At 55.0% G+C, this 16,007-nt stretch overlaps 2 protein-coding genes across 2 annotated transcripts in view; one reads left to right on the forward strand and one right to left on the reverse strand.

Moving 5' to 3' along the window:
• Nucleotides 1-2,077, forward strand: part of TMEM120B (transmembrane protein 120B) — a 42,503-nt gene extending 40,426 nt beyond the window's left edge. The window contains exon 12 of the mRNA XM_061141972.1: nt 29-2,077. Coding sequence (XP_060997955.1) covers nt 29-142 — 114 coding nt within the window. The 3' untranslated portion in view covers nt 143-2,077. The remainder of the gene's footprint in view (nt 1-28) is intronic.
• RHOF (ras homolog family member F, filopodia associated) lies at nt 1,627-15,662 on the reverse strand. Its single transcript, XM_061141973.1, has 5 exons — nt 15,302-15,662; nt 14,904-14,991; nt 4,679-4,788; nt 4,455-4,589; nt 1,627-3,171 (listed from the first exon to the last, which is right to left on the reverse strand). The coding sequence occupies exons 1-5, from the start codon at nt 15,449-15,451 to the stop codon at nt 3,007-3,009; spliced, it is 648 nt and encodes a 215-aa protein (XP_060997956.1). The 5' UTR covers nt 15,452-15,662; the 3' UTR covers nt 1,627-3,006.
• Between the last annotated feature and the right edge of the window lie 345 nt (nt 15,663-16,007).

The following is a 16,007-nucleotide window of genomic DNA, read 5'->3' on the forward strand; positions in this document are numbered from 1 at the left end:
GCCCCCTCCTATGCACCACCCCCCCCAGGTGTTCGTGTTGGCGCTGACGTTCCTCGTCCTTTTCCTCGGTAACTTCCTGACCACACTCAAAGTTGTGCACACCAAACTCCAGCAGAACAGAAGCAAGGCCAAGAAGCCGTGAGCCGCGGGGCCGGCGCCCCTCGAGACCCCGGACTTTGAGACTGCAGGGGATCCCAGGCGGCGTCCTTGCTGCCCATCTCCTCCCCAACAGTGCCAGTGACCACTGGCAGCGGTGACCTCAGGGGCCAGTGCATCGCTGGGAGCAGGGCCGAGGCCCGGTCCCCAGCTGGACAAGAGGAATGTGACCCCAGCCTGTCGGCGCAGTATTAGCCGGCCCCAGCCTCCCTATTTATGACATATTTAATATCGCCTGCCCCCTTCCCTAGAATCTGCTGCCCTCCTTCCCCCGCTGCTCTCTCGAGACTGGGTTAGTCTTCCTGGGAGGGGGCGGGGGGAACTAAGCCTCAGGGACCCCCTCTGTTCCCCATCCTGTCACTGAGCCCCTCAGGTTTGGGCTTCGGACGTGCCTCGCTGGGGTTGGAGCCTCCCGCCCCGGGCGCCGCTTCTTCTGTGAGCTCCGGCGCCCTCCGGGGTGTTTCAGTTCTCAGAGAACCACTGTCGGGTCTGTGCCTCCTGCTATTGTGCTTCCCAAGTCTCCCGCTCGCTGGCCGCCAGGGCTTGGCCTGAGGCAGGGGAGTTCTCCGAGGGTCACCACCAGAGGGCACCCCTGCACTGTTTGGCTGGTTTGAGGGTGTGTTTCCCTCCCACCACCCCCACCCCGGACAAAGTTTGGGTCCACTCTTGGGGGGGAGTTGCTTCCTGACCCCCACTCCTCAGCCCACCTTCCCAGATTCATGCAGTGAGTAACTCAGGGAGTGGGGACAAGATTCAGCTTTGGCTGGGACTTCAGCCAGCATGGAGGTCACCCGTGCTCCGGGCTTCCCCCCTTCACCTCAGAGGTTCTGGAATGTAGCGGGGAGGAGAGGCAAGTCTGAGCAGGCTCACTTTGTGGAGGTCACCCTCTGAAGGTCGTGGCAGGCCTGCTGGTCACCTCACATTAGGTTCGCTATCTGTGAAGAAGCCAAAAGGTTTGGTTGCATTTTCTGCGTTTTCTCCTCATATGGGCTTCAGGCACCCTTAACAACTTACCTAGAAATCTCTGTTGGCCAGAATTCACAGATGGTGTCTGTAGTCATGCTCTGGCCCTCGAAGGAGTTTAAATTTTCAAAATACAGTATTTCCCCTCCCTCCAGTAAGATTCCACATGAAAAAATCCAGATTTCTACTTTCCCTAGAGAGATGGAAAGATCTAGAAACATTCCCACAGAGCAGCATTTGGCTGGGCTGAGCTGCCTTGCCTAGGGTGGGAGCTTGCTTTCTAGTTTGCCCCACTACTTCCTTTCATCCCTACCCTACTTCACTCATTTGGGTCTCCCATCTGGCCCTTTAGGAACTTGGGTTTGCCCCAGCCTAGGAGTTGGCAAACTTTTTTCTGTAAAGAGCCAGATGGCAAATATTTTAGGCTTTGAGGGCCAGATGGTCTGTGTCACACGAGTCTGCCGTTGGAGGGCAAAGGCAGCCAATGCATAAATGAATGGGCGTGGCTGTGTTTCAATAAAAGTTTATTTACAAAAATAGGCAGTGGCCAGATTTGGTCCATAGACTAGTTTGTGGACCTCCTCTATCCTAAACCATTCTTTTTTTGTCCACGAAGCTCTGGACTGAATGCTCTGTTGAATCCCCCTAGGCATGGCAGGGCCTTGGGAAACCTAGGTGGGGTAGGGTAAGTTTTATGTCTCTTTCTCAGGCCCAGTGGAGGCCAGAGCACTAGGCAAGGGAGGGGGCCGAGGCAGAAGATACCAAGGAGGGCAGGAACCACCTGACGCCATGATCTCATAGTAGGTAAAGCTGATTCCCCGGCTTATTCAGGAACCACCAGCTCACAATCTCTGGGGCATCAGAATCACCTGGGACCCCAGACCTTTCAGGAGGTTCAGTGAAGGTGTGCTGGGGGTTAATCTCCCAGGAGGCCAGGATGGCCTTGGTGTGTGGTCTCCACACCTCAGCAGCAGCGGGGGCTGTTTGGGACAGAGGGCAGCCTTGTGACAAGCCACTGCCATCCTTCTGCAGGTAAAGAAATCTGTAGAGAGACCTGACTTGCCCAAGATCACTCAAGAGCCATTGTTACTTTTCATCTCGGGTTTCTGGCAAGTCGTGGCCGGGGTAGGGTCACAGACGCTGAGCAGGGATCAAGTAGAGGGTCTAGGGAATACTTCTTGTATTTAGAGAGAGGTTCTTTGCCCCCCTGTGCATCCAGCTCTGGAAAGATGGTGGCCAAGCTGAAGGCTAAGACTGAAGTCCTCTGTATGAAGTGGAGGAGGAAGGGCCCCCATGTCCAGGGCTGAGGCCTGTGTTCTTCTGATAGGCCCCAGGCCCACCGTGGTGCCCGAGTTGCTGGGCGGAGGAAGTGAGAAGCTGGAGGATGCGACCATGCCTATCTTGGGGGCCCAGGGAGGCGGGTGACTTGGGAGAACAGGCTTGGGAGCCCTGTGGAAGGCTGCCAAGTCCACATTTATCCACGTACCAGACGTTGTTTCTCGTTTCAGGCATGGGCTTGGAGGACCTGTTGGGTGTGCAGAGGGGGGACACACAGCTGGGGGCTGGTTGTGACGAGGGCACTCCTGAGTGCTGGGGACAAGTGCTGGTTCCAGGGTACAGAGGGACCGAGTCCAGCAACCCCCACCCTCACCACCACTGTGACCACACAAGCTGGAGGGGAGCTTGTGGTCAGAGCTCCAGCTGGGAAAGGAGAGTTCCAGAATGTTCCAAGAGCCTGGCCACAGGCTCCAGACACTAGGTCCTGGAGGCGCCCGACGCCAAGTGCCCTTCGAGAGCTGGGGCAGGGGCAGGGTCCGGGCAGCAGCGTGGGCCTGGGGGCCTGGGGCCTGTCAGTTCTGTCGTGAGGGGATGCCCTGCCGGGAGCTGTCAGAGCAGTAGGCAGAGCCGGTGTTGTTTCTGCCGCTGTGCTTTCTTCAGAGCACTGAGGGCAACCTTAGCGGCCTCCCGGAAGACGTCTTCCACATTCTCCCGAAATTTGGCAGAACATTCCAGGTAGAGGGCGGCTTGGATCTGCTCGCAGGCGCTCTGGCCCTGGTGGGGGGAAGGGCAGAGATTAGACCGCGGGCCTGGGGCGCCTCCTGTGAGACCCCACTCATGAATTTTTGGGCTTCCTGGGGCCAGGGCCCTCTCCAGGGTGTGCAGGTGGGCCATAAGGGCTGGTTTGGTGTGGCCCACGGGCTGTGGCTGCTGGGAACTCCGTCCTGGCCTCCACCTCACGCTCTCCCCAAACTGAGGTGGAGACAGGGGCTGACTTCAGCCAGGAACTGGGGTGGTCTGTTGTGTCTGCCAGTCTGGTGAGAAGTGTTGAAGGCCTCAAGACATAAGGGCTTCCCACATGCCTCTCTCCCGGCTCGTCTCAGAAGCACAGTTTAGGCAACTGAGCTGGCTGTTAGAGTAGAAAGAAAAATACTTCTAACAAATTTATTAATGCCTATTCCTTTTGATTAAACTTTATTCGTTTTCCTTTGTGTTCCTTTTATTCTGCCACGCCTCACCCAGAAGGCTGCAGGGTTTGGTCAGGTTCCTGAAAGGAGCCCTGCTTTCCAACACAGGCCTGCCCGTCCAGGCCTCTGGGGCGATGGGACAGGATGGTGGTCAAAGGCTCAGCTCTGGGGCCAGAGTGACTAGGGTGGGATCTTGGCTCCAATTCAGGTTAGCTGTGTGACCCTGGGCAAGCTACCTAACCTGTCTGAGTCTCAATCTCTACTCTGTAAAAGGGTTGGGGGGGGGGGGGGGCAGTAACAGTGCCTGCCTCAAGGTAATAAGGATTAAAGAGGTAAGTAATGTGCTCAGATAAGTGGTCTATCAGTATTAATATCTAAAAATTATTATTCTGAGGGAATTTCCTGGTGGTCCAGTGGTTAGAACTCAGTGCTTTCACTGCCATGGCCCCAGGTCCAATTCCTGGTTGGGGAACTAAGATCCTACAAGCTGCTGGGATGGCAGATACACATGTGTGCATGGTAAGTCACTTCAGTCATGTCCGACTCTGCGAACCCATGGACTGTGGCCTGCCAGGCTCCTCTGTCTATGGGATTCTCCAGGGAAGAATCCTGGACTTGGTTGCCATTTCCTCCTCCAGGGGATCTTCCCTACCCAGGGATTGAACCTGAATCTATTATGTCTCCTGCACTGGCAGGCAGGTTCTTTAGCACCACTTGGGTATATGATTCTTAGAATCCTGCTGCCTTCAGCTCCCAAGAGGTCACTAAGGCACACCAGATGCAGAGGCCAAAGGCCTGGGAGGCTTTTGGCCATGGCTGTGCATGCGAACCCGGGATCCTCGGGGTGGGGTGGGGGGAGCCCCTGGTCACCTGTGTGTAGGTGATGGGCTCCAGCTGGGCTGCCCGGAGCTTGCGCAGCTGCTCCTTGTCCTTCCTCAGGTCTGTCTTGCAGCCGATGAGCACCATGGGGGTCCCACGACAGAAATGTGTGACCTCGGGGAACCACTGTGGAAGGGGAGGGCAGGCATCAGGGCTAGGGCCCCATCTATGGCCCCACTTCCAGAGGCAGGTGGGGCTGGGAGACAGGGCCTCACCTTGATGAGAACATTGTCGTAGCTAGTGGGGTTCATGACATCATAGCAGATGAGCACGAGGTGGGTGTTCTGGTAAGACAGGGGCCGCAGCCGGTCGTAATCTTCCTGCCCTGAAACCAGACAGCAGGTGGGGGTCAGGGAGGTACCCTTTACTTCTCCACCTGAGTCCCCTGCCTGGGCTCAGATGGGTTAGAGGTTGGAGGTCTCCTGGGCAATTGACTGTGTCTCTGGGCCTTGATTTCTTCAGCTGTAAAACAGAGGAGACAGCCCACAGCCCTGGACCGTAGGGAAGATTACACGAGATAAAAGCGGTGGGGCTTCCCTGGTGGGCTCAGTGGTAAAGAATCCGCCTGCTGTTGCAGGAGACACAGGTTTGATACCTGATCCGGGAAGATCCCACATGCCTCAGAGCAACTGAACCCGTGCACGGTGTACCGCAACTATTGAGCCTGTGCTCTAGAGCTTGGGAACTGCAACTACTGAAGCCCACATGGCCTGGACCTGTGCTCCCCAACAACAGAAGCCACCACAGTGAGAAGCCCATGCGCTGGAACAAAGAGTTGCCCCTGCTGGAAAAAAGAGCCTGTGCAGCAACAAAAACACAACACAGTCAAAAATAAAAGCTGTGCAGTGCTCTTGCGGCGCTCAGAGATGGGCCTGGCTGAAGGGTCAGTGCTGGGAAACCGCTAGCACTCATGTCAGTGATGATCACCACCCCTCGCTTCCATCTTCATCCTTGATGCTCAGGTTTAAGGCTCAGACTCTGAAGCAACCGAACCCTTCCCCTCCCGAGGTTTCAGACCAGTGGGGTTGGGTGGGCCCAGGACACTGCAGTTAACCATGGAGGGTGCTCCTGCCGCCGCAGGCTGAGAGGGGCATGGTCTCTGGTTACACTCCTCTTGCCATTCTGGCCCATGCTAATAGGAGGGTGGGGGGACTGCTGGAGATGACAGGCATTGGCCTGCCTGGGCCCACCCAGCGCTGGTTGTCAACCCTGCACCACATGAGTCACCAGGGGAACTGATGGCTTCTGCTATATCAGCCCCTCCCAGCACTAACTGAATCAGGACCCAAGCCTGGGCTTGGGTAACTGGGCTTGGTTTTTTTGAAAAAAAGACCTAGTAATTTTTTGTTGACAGTTTCAAGCTTACAGAAAAATTGCAAAAGAGTGTAAAGAACTCCCTTGCTCCCTTATTCACTGGGGCCTCATGTTTTGTCCACTTGCTTTATCTGTATATAAACACTTTAAACCACGTGAGAAGTAATCGCAGACCTTTGGCTGGCTGCTGCTTCTCCCCACCCCCGCCCCAAACTCCGGAGATTTCCCGTGCGGTTTTTCTAAGAACAAGGACGTCTTCTCACTTAGCTCAGTACAAGTATGAAACTCAGAAACCAACACTGAGACTGTATTCTTCTAATCCAATCTACTAGCTGTGTTCGGATCTCACCAATAATGTCCTGCAGAATTTTTTCCTGTTTCAGAAGCAGGCCTGGGATTACAGACTGCATGTGGTCCCCATGGCTCAGTAATTTTTAAAAAATTTTTACTTTTAATTGAAGGATAATGGCTTTACAGAACTGTGTTGGTTTCTGCCAAACATCAACATGAACCAGCCATAGGTGTACATATGTCCCCTCCCTCTTGAACCTCCCTCCCTGGCTCAGGAATTTTTAAAAACTCCCAGAGTGAGAAGTGAGAGTCTTTCAGGCCCATGGGTGACCCCCGGCCACCTCTGCAGAAAGACTCAGGCAGTGACTTCCTTCCAGGGAACATAGAACACCGAGCCCAGGAATCCCCATCCTGCCTTCTAGCCTTGGGTGCCAGGGTGACACCAGCCTGCCCTCTGACCCCTGCCTGCCCAAGGCCTCTCTGGACAAGCGGCCTCTCTGGAGAGCACAGACAGGCTATGTCCTGCTGGTGACGGCACAGGTGCCATCTTTCCCACTGGCTCCCCGTCAACCCAGGGCCCCCTGACAGTGTGCAGTGGTCAGGAGCCCAGCTCTAACGATGCTGGTCCAGGAGGACTGTCTAGGCGGTCATTCAGCCCATGTCCCCTCAGCACTGGAGAAGGGGTAAGGGAGGGACAGTCTGTGCCTGCAGACTCGGGTCCTCCTGCCCTCATGGCCAGAAAGCAGGAGAAATCCTTTTAAGATGGTGGAAAACGGGCCAACATGCTACTCTAGCCAATCTCCTCCCTTTTCCACACACGTCCCCAAACTATCCCCTCTCCTGACCTCTGTGAACATCTTTCTAGACCTGCACTGTCCGATAGGGTAGCCACTAGCCCCACCTGGCTACTTTAGTTAATTAACATTAAAAATTCAGATTCTCCAAATGTAGCATTGGCTACATTCCAAGTGATTAACTCATCCAAGCCACCGACAGTCTCCCGCGTCACCGCCTCTCGTGCCTCCTCCTCTCCTGCTACTCCTCAACCCATTCTCCACCTGGCAGCTGAATGGATGGGGGTGGTGTGGTGTGTGGTGTCCGTCTGTGTGTGCGCTCACGCACTAAGTCGCTCAGTCGTGTCCGACTCTTTTCGATCTCATGGACTGTAGCCTGCCAGATTCCTCTGTCCATGGAATTTTCCAGGCAAGAATACTGGAGTGGGTTGCCATTTCCTATTCTAGGGGATCTTCTCAACCCAGGGATCGAACCCAAGTCTCTTGCCACCTTCTGCATTGGCAAATGCATTCTTTACCACTGCGCCACCTGGGAAGCCCCTGAATGAGTAGTAACAAGTAAAATCATGCCCCTCCCCTCATCTGAAACACCTTCAATGGCTCCCTATTGCTCTTTGTGGAAAATCCAAGACTCTCCTGGTTATTGACATGACTTCCGCGCCTACCAACCTTGGCTTCACCCACCTCCCTCCTGTGCTCCTTCCCCCAACTCACTACGGTCCAGTCTTGCTGTTTCTCAAACTCATCAAGCTCTCATATCACGCCTGGAATGCTTTTTTCTCATTTCCCCATCATTTGCTTCCAAACATTTTAAACATTCAGACTCACCATCCATAGTTACTTCCTTTGTCAAGATAATTGCCTTCTCTGTACCTCTACTTACTGATAATGCCACGTTACGCATTACAGTTTATTTATTTATTTTTTTGTCCACAACCCATGGCTTGTGGGATCTTAGTCCCCAGACCAGAAATTGAATCTGGGCCACAGCAGTAAAAGCCCAGAATCCTAACCACTCGGCCACCGAGGATGTCCCCTCACACACTTCTTACAGGGCCTCTGCCTCTAAATGATTAAGAGATCTTTACAACATGGACTTCCCTGGTGGTCCAGTGGTTAAGAATCTGCCTGCCAATGCAGGGGACACAGGTTCAACCCCTGGTCCAGGAAGATTCCACGTGCCTCGGGGCGACTAAGCCCGTGTGCCACACCTACTAAGCCAGAGCGCCTAGAACCTGTGCTCCACAACGAGTCACAAGAAGCCTTGGCACCCCCACAAGAGAGTAGCCCCTGCTCGCCACAACCAGAGAAAGTCTGTGCCAACGATGAAGACCCAGTGCAGCCAGGAAATTAAATTTAAAAATTAAAAAAAATTAAAAAGAAATCTTTACAACAAACACCTGGTGTGCTAGCCAGGGAACACCTGAATCCTCCTATTTACATATAAAGAAACATGAGCCATGAAGTGACCCCCCCACCCCACCCCCCGAGGTCACCGAATCAGAGCCAGGCCTGAATCCAGGTTCATTCAGTTCCAAGGCCAGCATTCCTTCTGCTGATACACAGCAGTGCTCTCTTCTGCTCGGTAGTAAGCACAAACCGGTTCCAGGCCTGACATACACTCAGATTCCCTTTTAGAAACACAGCAGGAGAAGACAGGCAGTTGTGAGATGGGACTGCTGCGTGTTAATGTCTGTGCCGACGTCTTCCCCACCTTGCCCAGCTGACTCCTCAGAGAGGCCTTCCCTCACCAAAGTCCGTCCCCGCCCTGTCTGGCCACAGTCGGTACTCACATGTTTATTCATTTACTACCTGTCCCCCAGGAGACTGTAAGCACCTGGAGTGCAGGGACCACATCTGTCCTTAAACATCATTCCTGGCACCGGGTAGGTGTCCAGTCACTACTGGCTGGTGGGCTGTCTCGAAGTCGCCCAACTCTTGTCGGATGCGGCAGGGACCAGGGAGGTGAGAAGGTGCCACTGGGCTGAGCAAACTGGCGCCTGAGCTGACTGCAGCAGGCTCCATGGGGGCCGAAGTCAGGCTGGTAGAAAGAGGAAGTCAGACCAAGCCTGCTCCTGGCAGGGGCCTCTCCCTTGCTGTTCCCTCTTCTAGAATGCTCTTCCCAGGTAACAGCATGGCTCACTCCCTCCTTTCCTTCAGGCTTCTGCAGAGATGTCACTTCTTCCTAGAGAGCTTTCCAGACTGCTTTGAAATAAGAGCGTCGTTGCCATCTGTCCCATGACCAACTATGGCTTTAATTTTCTTCCTAGAAAGGACATCACTACCTGACATCATGATTTTTTTTTGAGGAGGGAGGTGTTCCCCATGAACACATAAGACCCTGAGATGGGGGCCATCTCTGTACACACATCACTGTTACATCAACGGGTACACATACAAGCTCAGTAAACATTTGGGGGAATGAAAGAACAAACAAGTGAGTGGGTGAATAAAGTGTAATGATAATTTCTATGGCTTTCAGGCTTGCAAGGGCATTTCATGTCCATCACCTGTGTTAAAAATTTTTTTGGCTGCGTTGCTCGGCTTGCAGGATCTTAGTTCCCCGACCAGGGATCAAACTCGTGCCCGCCCTCCCCACCCTGCTTCAGTGGAAGGATGGATTCTTAACCACTGGACCTTCAGGGAAGTCCCCCCTGTGTTAATTTAAGCAGTCACCTCAGGAGGGAAGCTGGGTGGGGCAAATTCTTCCTGTTAGGAGCCCACGTGGCTGGGGGTATTTCAAGGTCATAGACAGGTTTCCCGTGAGCTGAAGCACCAACTCAGTCCCCAGTTCCAAGGTCAGCTGCCAGCCCAGCCAGTCTAAAAACTCCAATCCTCCCAGGAAGCCTTTCAATTGGGAATTCATCTCTGGGCCTCAGTTTTCTCATCTGTGAAATGGACATGTGAGGAGTAGGTGGGCCTGTGATAATAATAGTGAAAATGGTTAGTGTCAACAGTATTTATCTGCAGTGCTCACTCATCACATGCCAGGCCCCATTGAAAGCCTTTTGTATGCATAGACTCATCAATCTTCACTATGATTCCTCACTACTGGCAATTAGGTTTTTGGGGTTTTTCTTTTTTTGGTCTCATCACATGGCTTTGTGGAATCTCGGTCCCCCAACCAGGAATCGAACTCAGGCCATTGGCAAGTGAAAGCTCAGAATCCTAATCAATGGACCGACAGGGAATTCCCACTACTGGCTATTGTTACCCTCAATTTACAAATGCAGAAACTGAAGCAGAGAGAGGTGAAGTGACTTGCCCAACATCACACAGCCAAAAGGAAGGTTCGTAAAGGATAGCAGACCATAGGGAGGGCTACTGGGGTGCTTTTCTCTCAGGGCACCCCAGAGGATAGGAAGCTGTCCTTATTCTACAAGCCCCAGCCCCGACCAGGTGAAGAAAAGGCTGCCAACAAGGGAGGAACTCTGGGAGAGGATGGGTAGCCAGCCCAGATCTCAGCACCTCCTCTGGGTTGCCTTCTTGGCTTGACCGTGTCTGGATCAGCTTCCCCAGGGGTCAGTATGCAGGGACCAGGCCCGCAGAGGATGGACTTGCAGGTGCTGCCAACCTCGTTTCTCTGGGAGTGGAGTATGCTGGACACCACTCCCGTATGAGTCAGGAGAACCAAGATCCACTCTGACTCATGTTCTATGATCTTGGCACCTCCCCTGCCTGAGCCTCAGTTTCCTTATCTGGAAAAGGGGGTGATAACCCTGTCCTTGATATTGGAAGTAAAGGACTTGTAGGCTGAGCAATGCTGGCCAAAGGTGTGGTTACTGTTGAAATAGAAACTCACGAGGGACAAGGGCCTGGGTAAAGGATTCTAACCCCAGATCTTTGGACCCACAAACTCTAGGGGGCCTCCCAGCCACAGGTGATACAATGACACTTCCCATTGACCCATAGTGATTCCTAGGCTTAAAGGGGCAAGTCATCTGTTCAGAAGAGATGAACAGGGTTCCACTCTGGCCTCTGCAGATGGGCTTTCGAGGTTAAAAAAAGCCCCCGAAGGCCTTCCCTGGTGGTCCAGTAGCTAAGACTATGTGCTCCCAATGCAGGGGCCCTGGGTTTGATCCCTGGTCAGGGAACTGGATCCCACATACCACAACTAAGAGTTCTCATGCTACAACTAAGACACAACACAGCCATATAAATTTGAGAAACAAATAAAAGGCCCCGAGTTATGTGCACCAAGATGCATTTGCTTCTGGCGAGGGAAGGTTTACTGGGCCACAGTGCCCCTTGAAGCTGCCCGTCTTCCTGAAGCTGGTGTGCTGTGGGGCAGAGGAAGTGAGGCGAGACTCTCGCTTCACGCAAGGGCATTTCCTTTGTGGGAAGCTCTGCCATGGCAGGCATCGTGTCGGGGGCATGGTCTCTAAGGTCTGGTGCTGGATTGGGGAGAGGGTGTCCCTGGAGCCACAGCAGTCCCCAAATCTGCCAGAGGACACCCACCGGGCACGTAGTTCCCAGCTCTGGCTGGGGTGTTGGTCAGGGTAGGGGCAGTGTGAGAAGGGGAAGCTGCCAGAAGAGGAACCCACTTCTGTACTAGTGCTGCTGGGGCCTCCCCAACCTGTGTTTCCTCCCCCAGAGAAAGGAGCGGCTGGTGCTCGGGTGGCCCGGGGCCTGGAACTCAGCCCACGCTGCTCTGACGGACCTGCAGGGTCAGCTCCCCCGCCTCTGGGGCTCCTGACTCCGAGACACCCCAGTGGTCTGCGATTCCTGTCTTAGCAACTTGCTTTGCCCCCTACTTGTCCTACTGTTCCCGTCTCAGGTTGGGAAGGGGCCCACAGCTCCCCACTTCCCAGGGCAACTCCACCCTGCCCCACCCATGGGCCCCACACCCCAAAGCCCAGATAACTCTGTCTCTGGTTGGTGTCTTAACATCCCACCTCACCCCACACCTCCCCTCTCTCTGCCCAGGAAACTTCAAACTTCACCGCAGTTTCCGGCCTCTGAGGCGGCAGATGAGCAGCTAGAGCGATGGGTGCTCACAGCTCCCGCCCCCCCTTCACCTTTGAGCACTGGGAGCTCCGTCCCCCTCACTGCCCCTCCATCTGCTACAGCGGTGTCTGTAACTGCTTCCGCCGGATGGAGGCAAGCAGCCAGACTGTCCTCCCACACAGACCCCGGTGGGCAGAGTCCTGGGTATAGAGAAATTTTGCTTCCCAGGGGCCACCCCATCCCACAGCTCTGGGTACCACTGGTTGATTGGAAAGATGCTTTCTCCTTTCCTCCACCCCTCACCTTGGGTCTGGCCCGTCCGGTTCTAGAACCTTCTACAGCAACCTTTACTGGACTCATCTCCACCTTGGCCACTCCCATCACCCTCTCAGTCTCTATCTTCCTCTAGTTGGTCACCTGGCCATCTTTTCTGCCACTTTCTCCTGATATCTGTCAACCCCAAAGGCAGCGACCAATCTCACCATCTTTATCACAAAGGACCTTCTCCAGAGATCTCTATGTACCCAGGATTCTTCTTCATTCATTCGTTCCACAAGCCTTGCTCTGGGATAAGTGCTGTGCTGGGCACTGGCATGTGGAAGAGGAATGACCCAGCCTTTCCTTCACGTTCCTCTAGATAATGGGGCTTTCCAAGACACAGCAGGACACTCTTGAGGGAGCAGCCACATCTCTCCCCGCTAGAATATCTCTCCTGGGCTGTCCCACTGATTGTAAGGCCAGCCTACTTCCCCAGAACACTAATGAGAGGTTCAAACCCCAGCTCTGCTTTTCTGCCGCCTGGAACAGTCCTGCTGGGAAAGCGTGGGTGGGGGCTGGCACAGAGCTCTACAGGCCACGGGTTCAAAAGAACAGGCTTAGGCTCGGGCCTGGGCCTGAATGGCAGGAGGTTAAAAAACTCCCAATAACACTCAGCGAGCTCTTTGGAAGAGGCAGGCCCTGTGCTAAGCACTGTACATCACATGATTTTGACATTATCCTCACAACTATTTTAGCCCTGTTTACAGAGGAGGAAGGGGCTTCCCAGGTGGTGCAGGGGTAAAGACTTCCCTGCCAACGCAGAAGACGCAAAGACATATGTTAGATCCCTGTGTTAAGAAGGTACCCTGGAGAAGGGTATGGCAACCCACTCCAGTAGTCTTGCCTGGGAAATCCCATGAACAGAGGAGCCTGGCGGGCTACAGATCATGCGGTCGCAGAGAGTCAGACACGACTGAGCATGCACACACACACAGAGGAGGAAACTGAGGCCCAGGTATCCCCAGGGACATATAGCCATGAAAGCTGGCATCAAAGCCCAGGTCGGACTCCAGAGCATGTGGCAGGAAGTTGTGGGCAGGTCATCATTGCCCTGGGTGGTCACTGCTTCTGATGATTGAGAAAGCGCTTTCCCCACCCCTCTGGCACGAGCTCTTAGTGAAAACCCTGCCTTATACTAAGCAGAAGCTTGCCAGAACCTCTTCATGACAATGTACTCTGATAAGTCTTTTGAGCATCTTCCTCTGGGTTAGGCGAGAAAGACCAGAAGTGGTCCCTCACTGGGTCTGCTGGGGCAGGCTGCGGTGAACAGTGAGCCCCAAGGATCTGAGTGGAGGCGGCCTGAGAGGAGAGGAACGAGGAGCCAGTTGAATCCTTGCTCTGACCCTCCCTGCCCCATTAGCCCTCCACCCAGAGGGGAGTTAATGAACCTCCCCCTACCTGGGTCCTGGACAGGAAACGTGTGAAACTGAAAGTGCCCCAGACACACCACTGCTCTTGGGGCCACGCCTTTGGGAATTCCTCAGAGGCCTTTGGCTTTTCCAGTTCACGGGGCTGGCCCTGTTCTGGAGGCGGCCCTGCACGGTCCTCATCTGACAAGAGAGGTTCCTTAGGGGCCACCCGAGGGGGGACACACTTACAAAGTCAGGAATACAGAAGGACCTGGGTCTGGGAGAGGCCCTTTCCTGAGCCTTTCCAGGGTGGAATGACAGATGCTACTGGTTACCTTATGAAGAGGTGCACAGTGGGGTAGGAGCTAGGGATGCGGGTGGGCGATTTTGGTCTCATCCAAGGGCAGTTGGAAGATTTCACTTTATACATACAAGGCTTGGCTGACAAGGCACCTGATGACATGGTTCTACACAAGTCATTAAATGCAGAGTCTCAGAGGCTGGGTGAGGCCCCAACTGGGGATCCTAACCTTTGCTCCCCAATGTTGATTCAGCCCAGAAGGGAGTTGGGGCACGAGGTAAGCTCCTCAAGGGTACCAGTAGGAGCAAGTGTTACTGGAATCTTTCCATTGGCTGTACTCCTCCTACCATCCCCCAACAATAGGAACGCCGGAGACTGCGATGGGATCAGCATAAATACACTTGCCTTGGGAGCTGCAGGTGGCAGAAAGAACCTTATTTTGGACCTACAACCCCTAGAGCTCTGTTCCTTCTTCAGTGCCAGGAAGAAACAGAAGTGTAGCCACAGAATCTGAGAATCACAGGCTCAGAATGACAGACCACAGAATTCCAGAGCCAGGCACCACAGTCCATGGAATCCCAGAAACACGGGACTCAATTTATAGTTACAGGGCCCTAGAGTCTCAGGATTGTCAGCCACAGATTCCTGGAGTTCACAGGCTCTGATCTGAAGCCCAGAGTATTCTACAAAATAGGACCCAGAAATGCAGCCTACGAATCCTTAGCAGCAGGGGACTCAGATCAGCAGCCCACGGAATCTTAACAGACCACAGCATGTAACACACATCCTGGAACTACGGTAAACAGAAGCAAAACCCATGGTTTTCTAGAACCACAGGAGAGGAACGAAGCTGTGAGCCCTCAGAACATCAGCACTAGGAGGGCGGCCCAGAAGCTCACCTCTTCCAAACACCCTCCTTTTACAGATGGGGCGACTCTGTCGGGCTTCCAGCACCACCCAACCAGGCAGTGGTTAACGGGCTCCCAGCCAGCGCCTCTCCAGGAGTGACAGGTTGTCGCGGTCCAGAGAGGCAGGAGGGCGGGCGGGATGGCCCGGCGGGGAGATTCCCCTCAGGGGGAAACCCTGCAGGCGGACCCTAGGACCCTCGTCGCGCAGACGCACTCACCGGCGGTGTCATAGAGGTTCAGGGTCACCTCCTTGCTGCCCACGGTCACGCTGGCTGTGTACTTCTCGAACACGGATGGGGCGTAGTGCTGTCGGAGAAGGGGTCGTGTCGGTTCTTAAGGGGTGCAGCGGGTGCCCAGGTTCCAGCTGGACCCCCACCCCTACCTTCCATCTTCACCCCATCTGGCTCAGCCCCAGCCCCCCCACTCTGCTGGACTCTGGAATTCCCGAGGGGGCGCCCCGGGGTGACGGCCGCCTCTTCGTGATCAGGATGCCAGGGACCCGGGGTCCGGGCTCGGGGCGCAGGCTGAGGTCCGTCCGTCGCCCCTAGTGGTCCCAAGTCCTTCCCCTCATCCCGCCCCCAGCCTACCTGCCTGCAGCCCCCCCGGCAAGCCTCACCTCGGGGAAAGAGCCCTGGCTATACACCATGAGCAGGGAAGTCTTGCCGCAGCCGCCGTCGCCCACGATCACAATCTTCAGCTCCTTCCGGCCTGAGCCCGGGGCGGCGGTCGGGGCCGGGGCCGGGGCCGGGGCCCCAGCAGCGTCCATAGCCACTCGCCGGCAGCACTGGCAGCCAGCCGCTCACCGGGTAGAGCGCTGGGGTTGAGCGATCGGAGGCGGGGTGGGAACTGGCCCAGGGGCGGGGCTGAGAAGCCCCGCCCTCGGACTCGGCACCTCCTCCGCCAGGCAGCCAACCAGGCTGACCTGTCTCATTCCCAGGGAAACTGAGGCAACTGAGAAATGGAGAGCTCGGCAGCAGTGGCAGCTCCCGTCTCCTCCCCTGCGCGCCCCCCATAGGCAAAATCCGATCGTTTCCGCCCCTTCCCACCCAGCATCCTTGATTGGCAGGCTGTCTTCGGGCAGGGACCCTCTGATTGGCCGATTGGGCCTCCCCCATTGGGTCAGCCTTTTGATTGGCAGGATGTCCCCCAACACGCCGGTTCGAAGAACCTTGGTCTAAAGCGCCAGGAAACCCCCCTCCCTCCACCTGCGCCTCGCCCCAATTATGTGGCCTTGGGGAAGTCCGCTCTGACTGCAATTTCCCCCAGAAGATAGCATCAGTGGTGCCCAAGAAGATCTTAGCATGAGGGTCAAGTCTGCCCAC

The sequence above is a fragment of the Dama dama genome, chromosome 5 (genome assembly GCF_033118175.1).
Source record: "Dama dama isolate Ldn47 chromosome 5, ASM3311817v1, whole genome shotgun sequence".
In the NCBI taxonomy this organism is placed as follows: domain Eukaryota; kingdom Metazoa; phylum Chordata; class Mammalia; order Artiodactyla; family Cervidae; genus Dama; species Dama dama.

What these genes read in the sequence shown, in the direction of transcription:
- RHOF (XM_061141973.1), bottom strand. Translation starts at nt 15,451, where the DNA reads ATGGACGCTGCTGGGGCCCCGGCCCCGGCCCCGGCCCCGACCGCCGCC. An exon ending in GAACCTCTATGACACCGCCG is followed by an intron (nt 4,789 to 14,903) that starts GTGAGTGCGTCT and finishes GTCTGGTTTCAG; the next exon opens with GGCAGGAAGATTACGACCGG. An exon ending in AGCCCATCACCTACACACAG is followed by an intron (nt 3,172 to 4,454) that starts GTGACCAGGGGC and finishes TCCCCCCACCAG; the next exon opens with GGCCAGAGCGCCTGCGAGCA.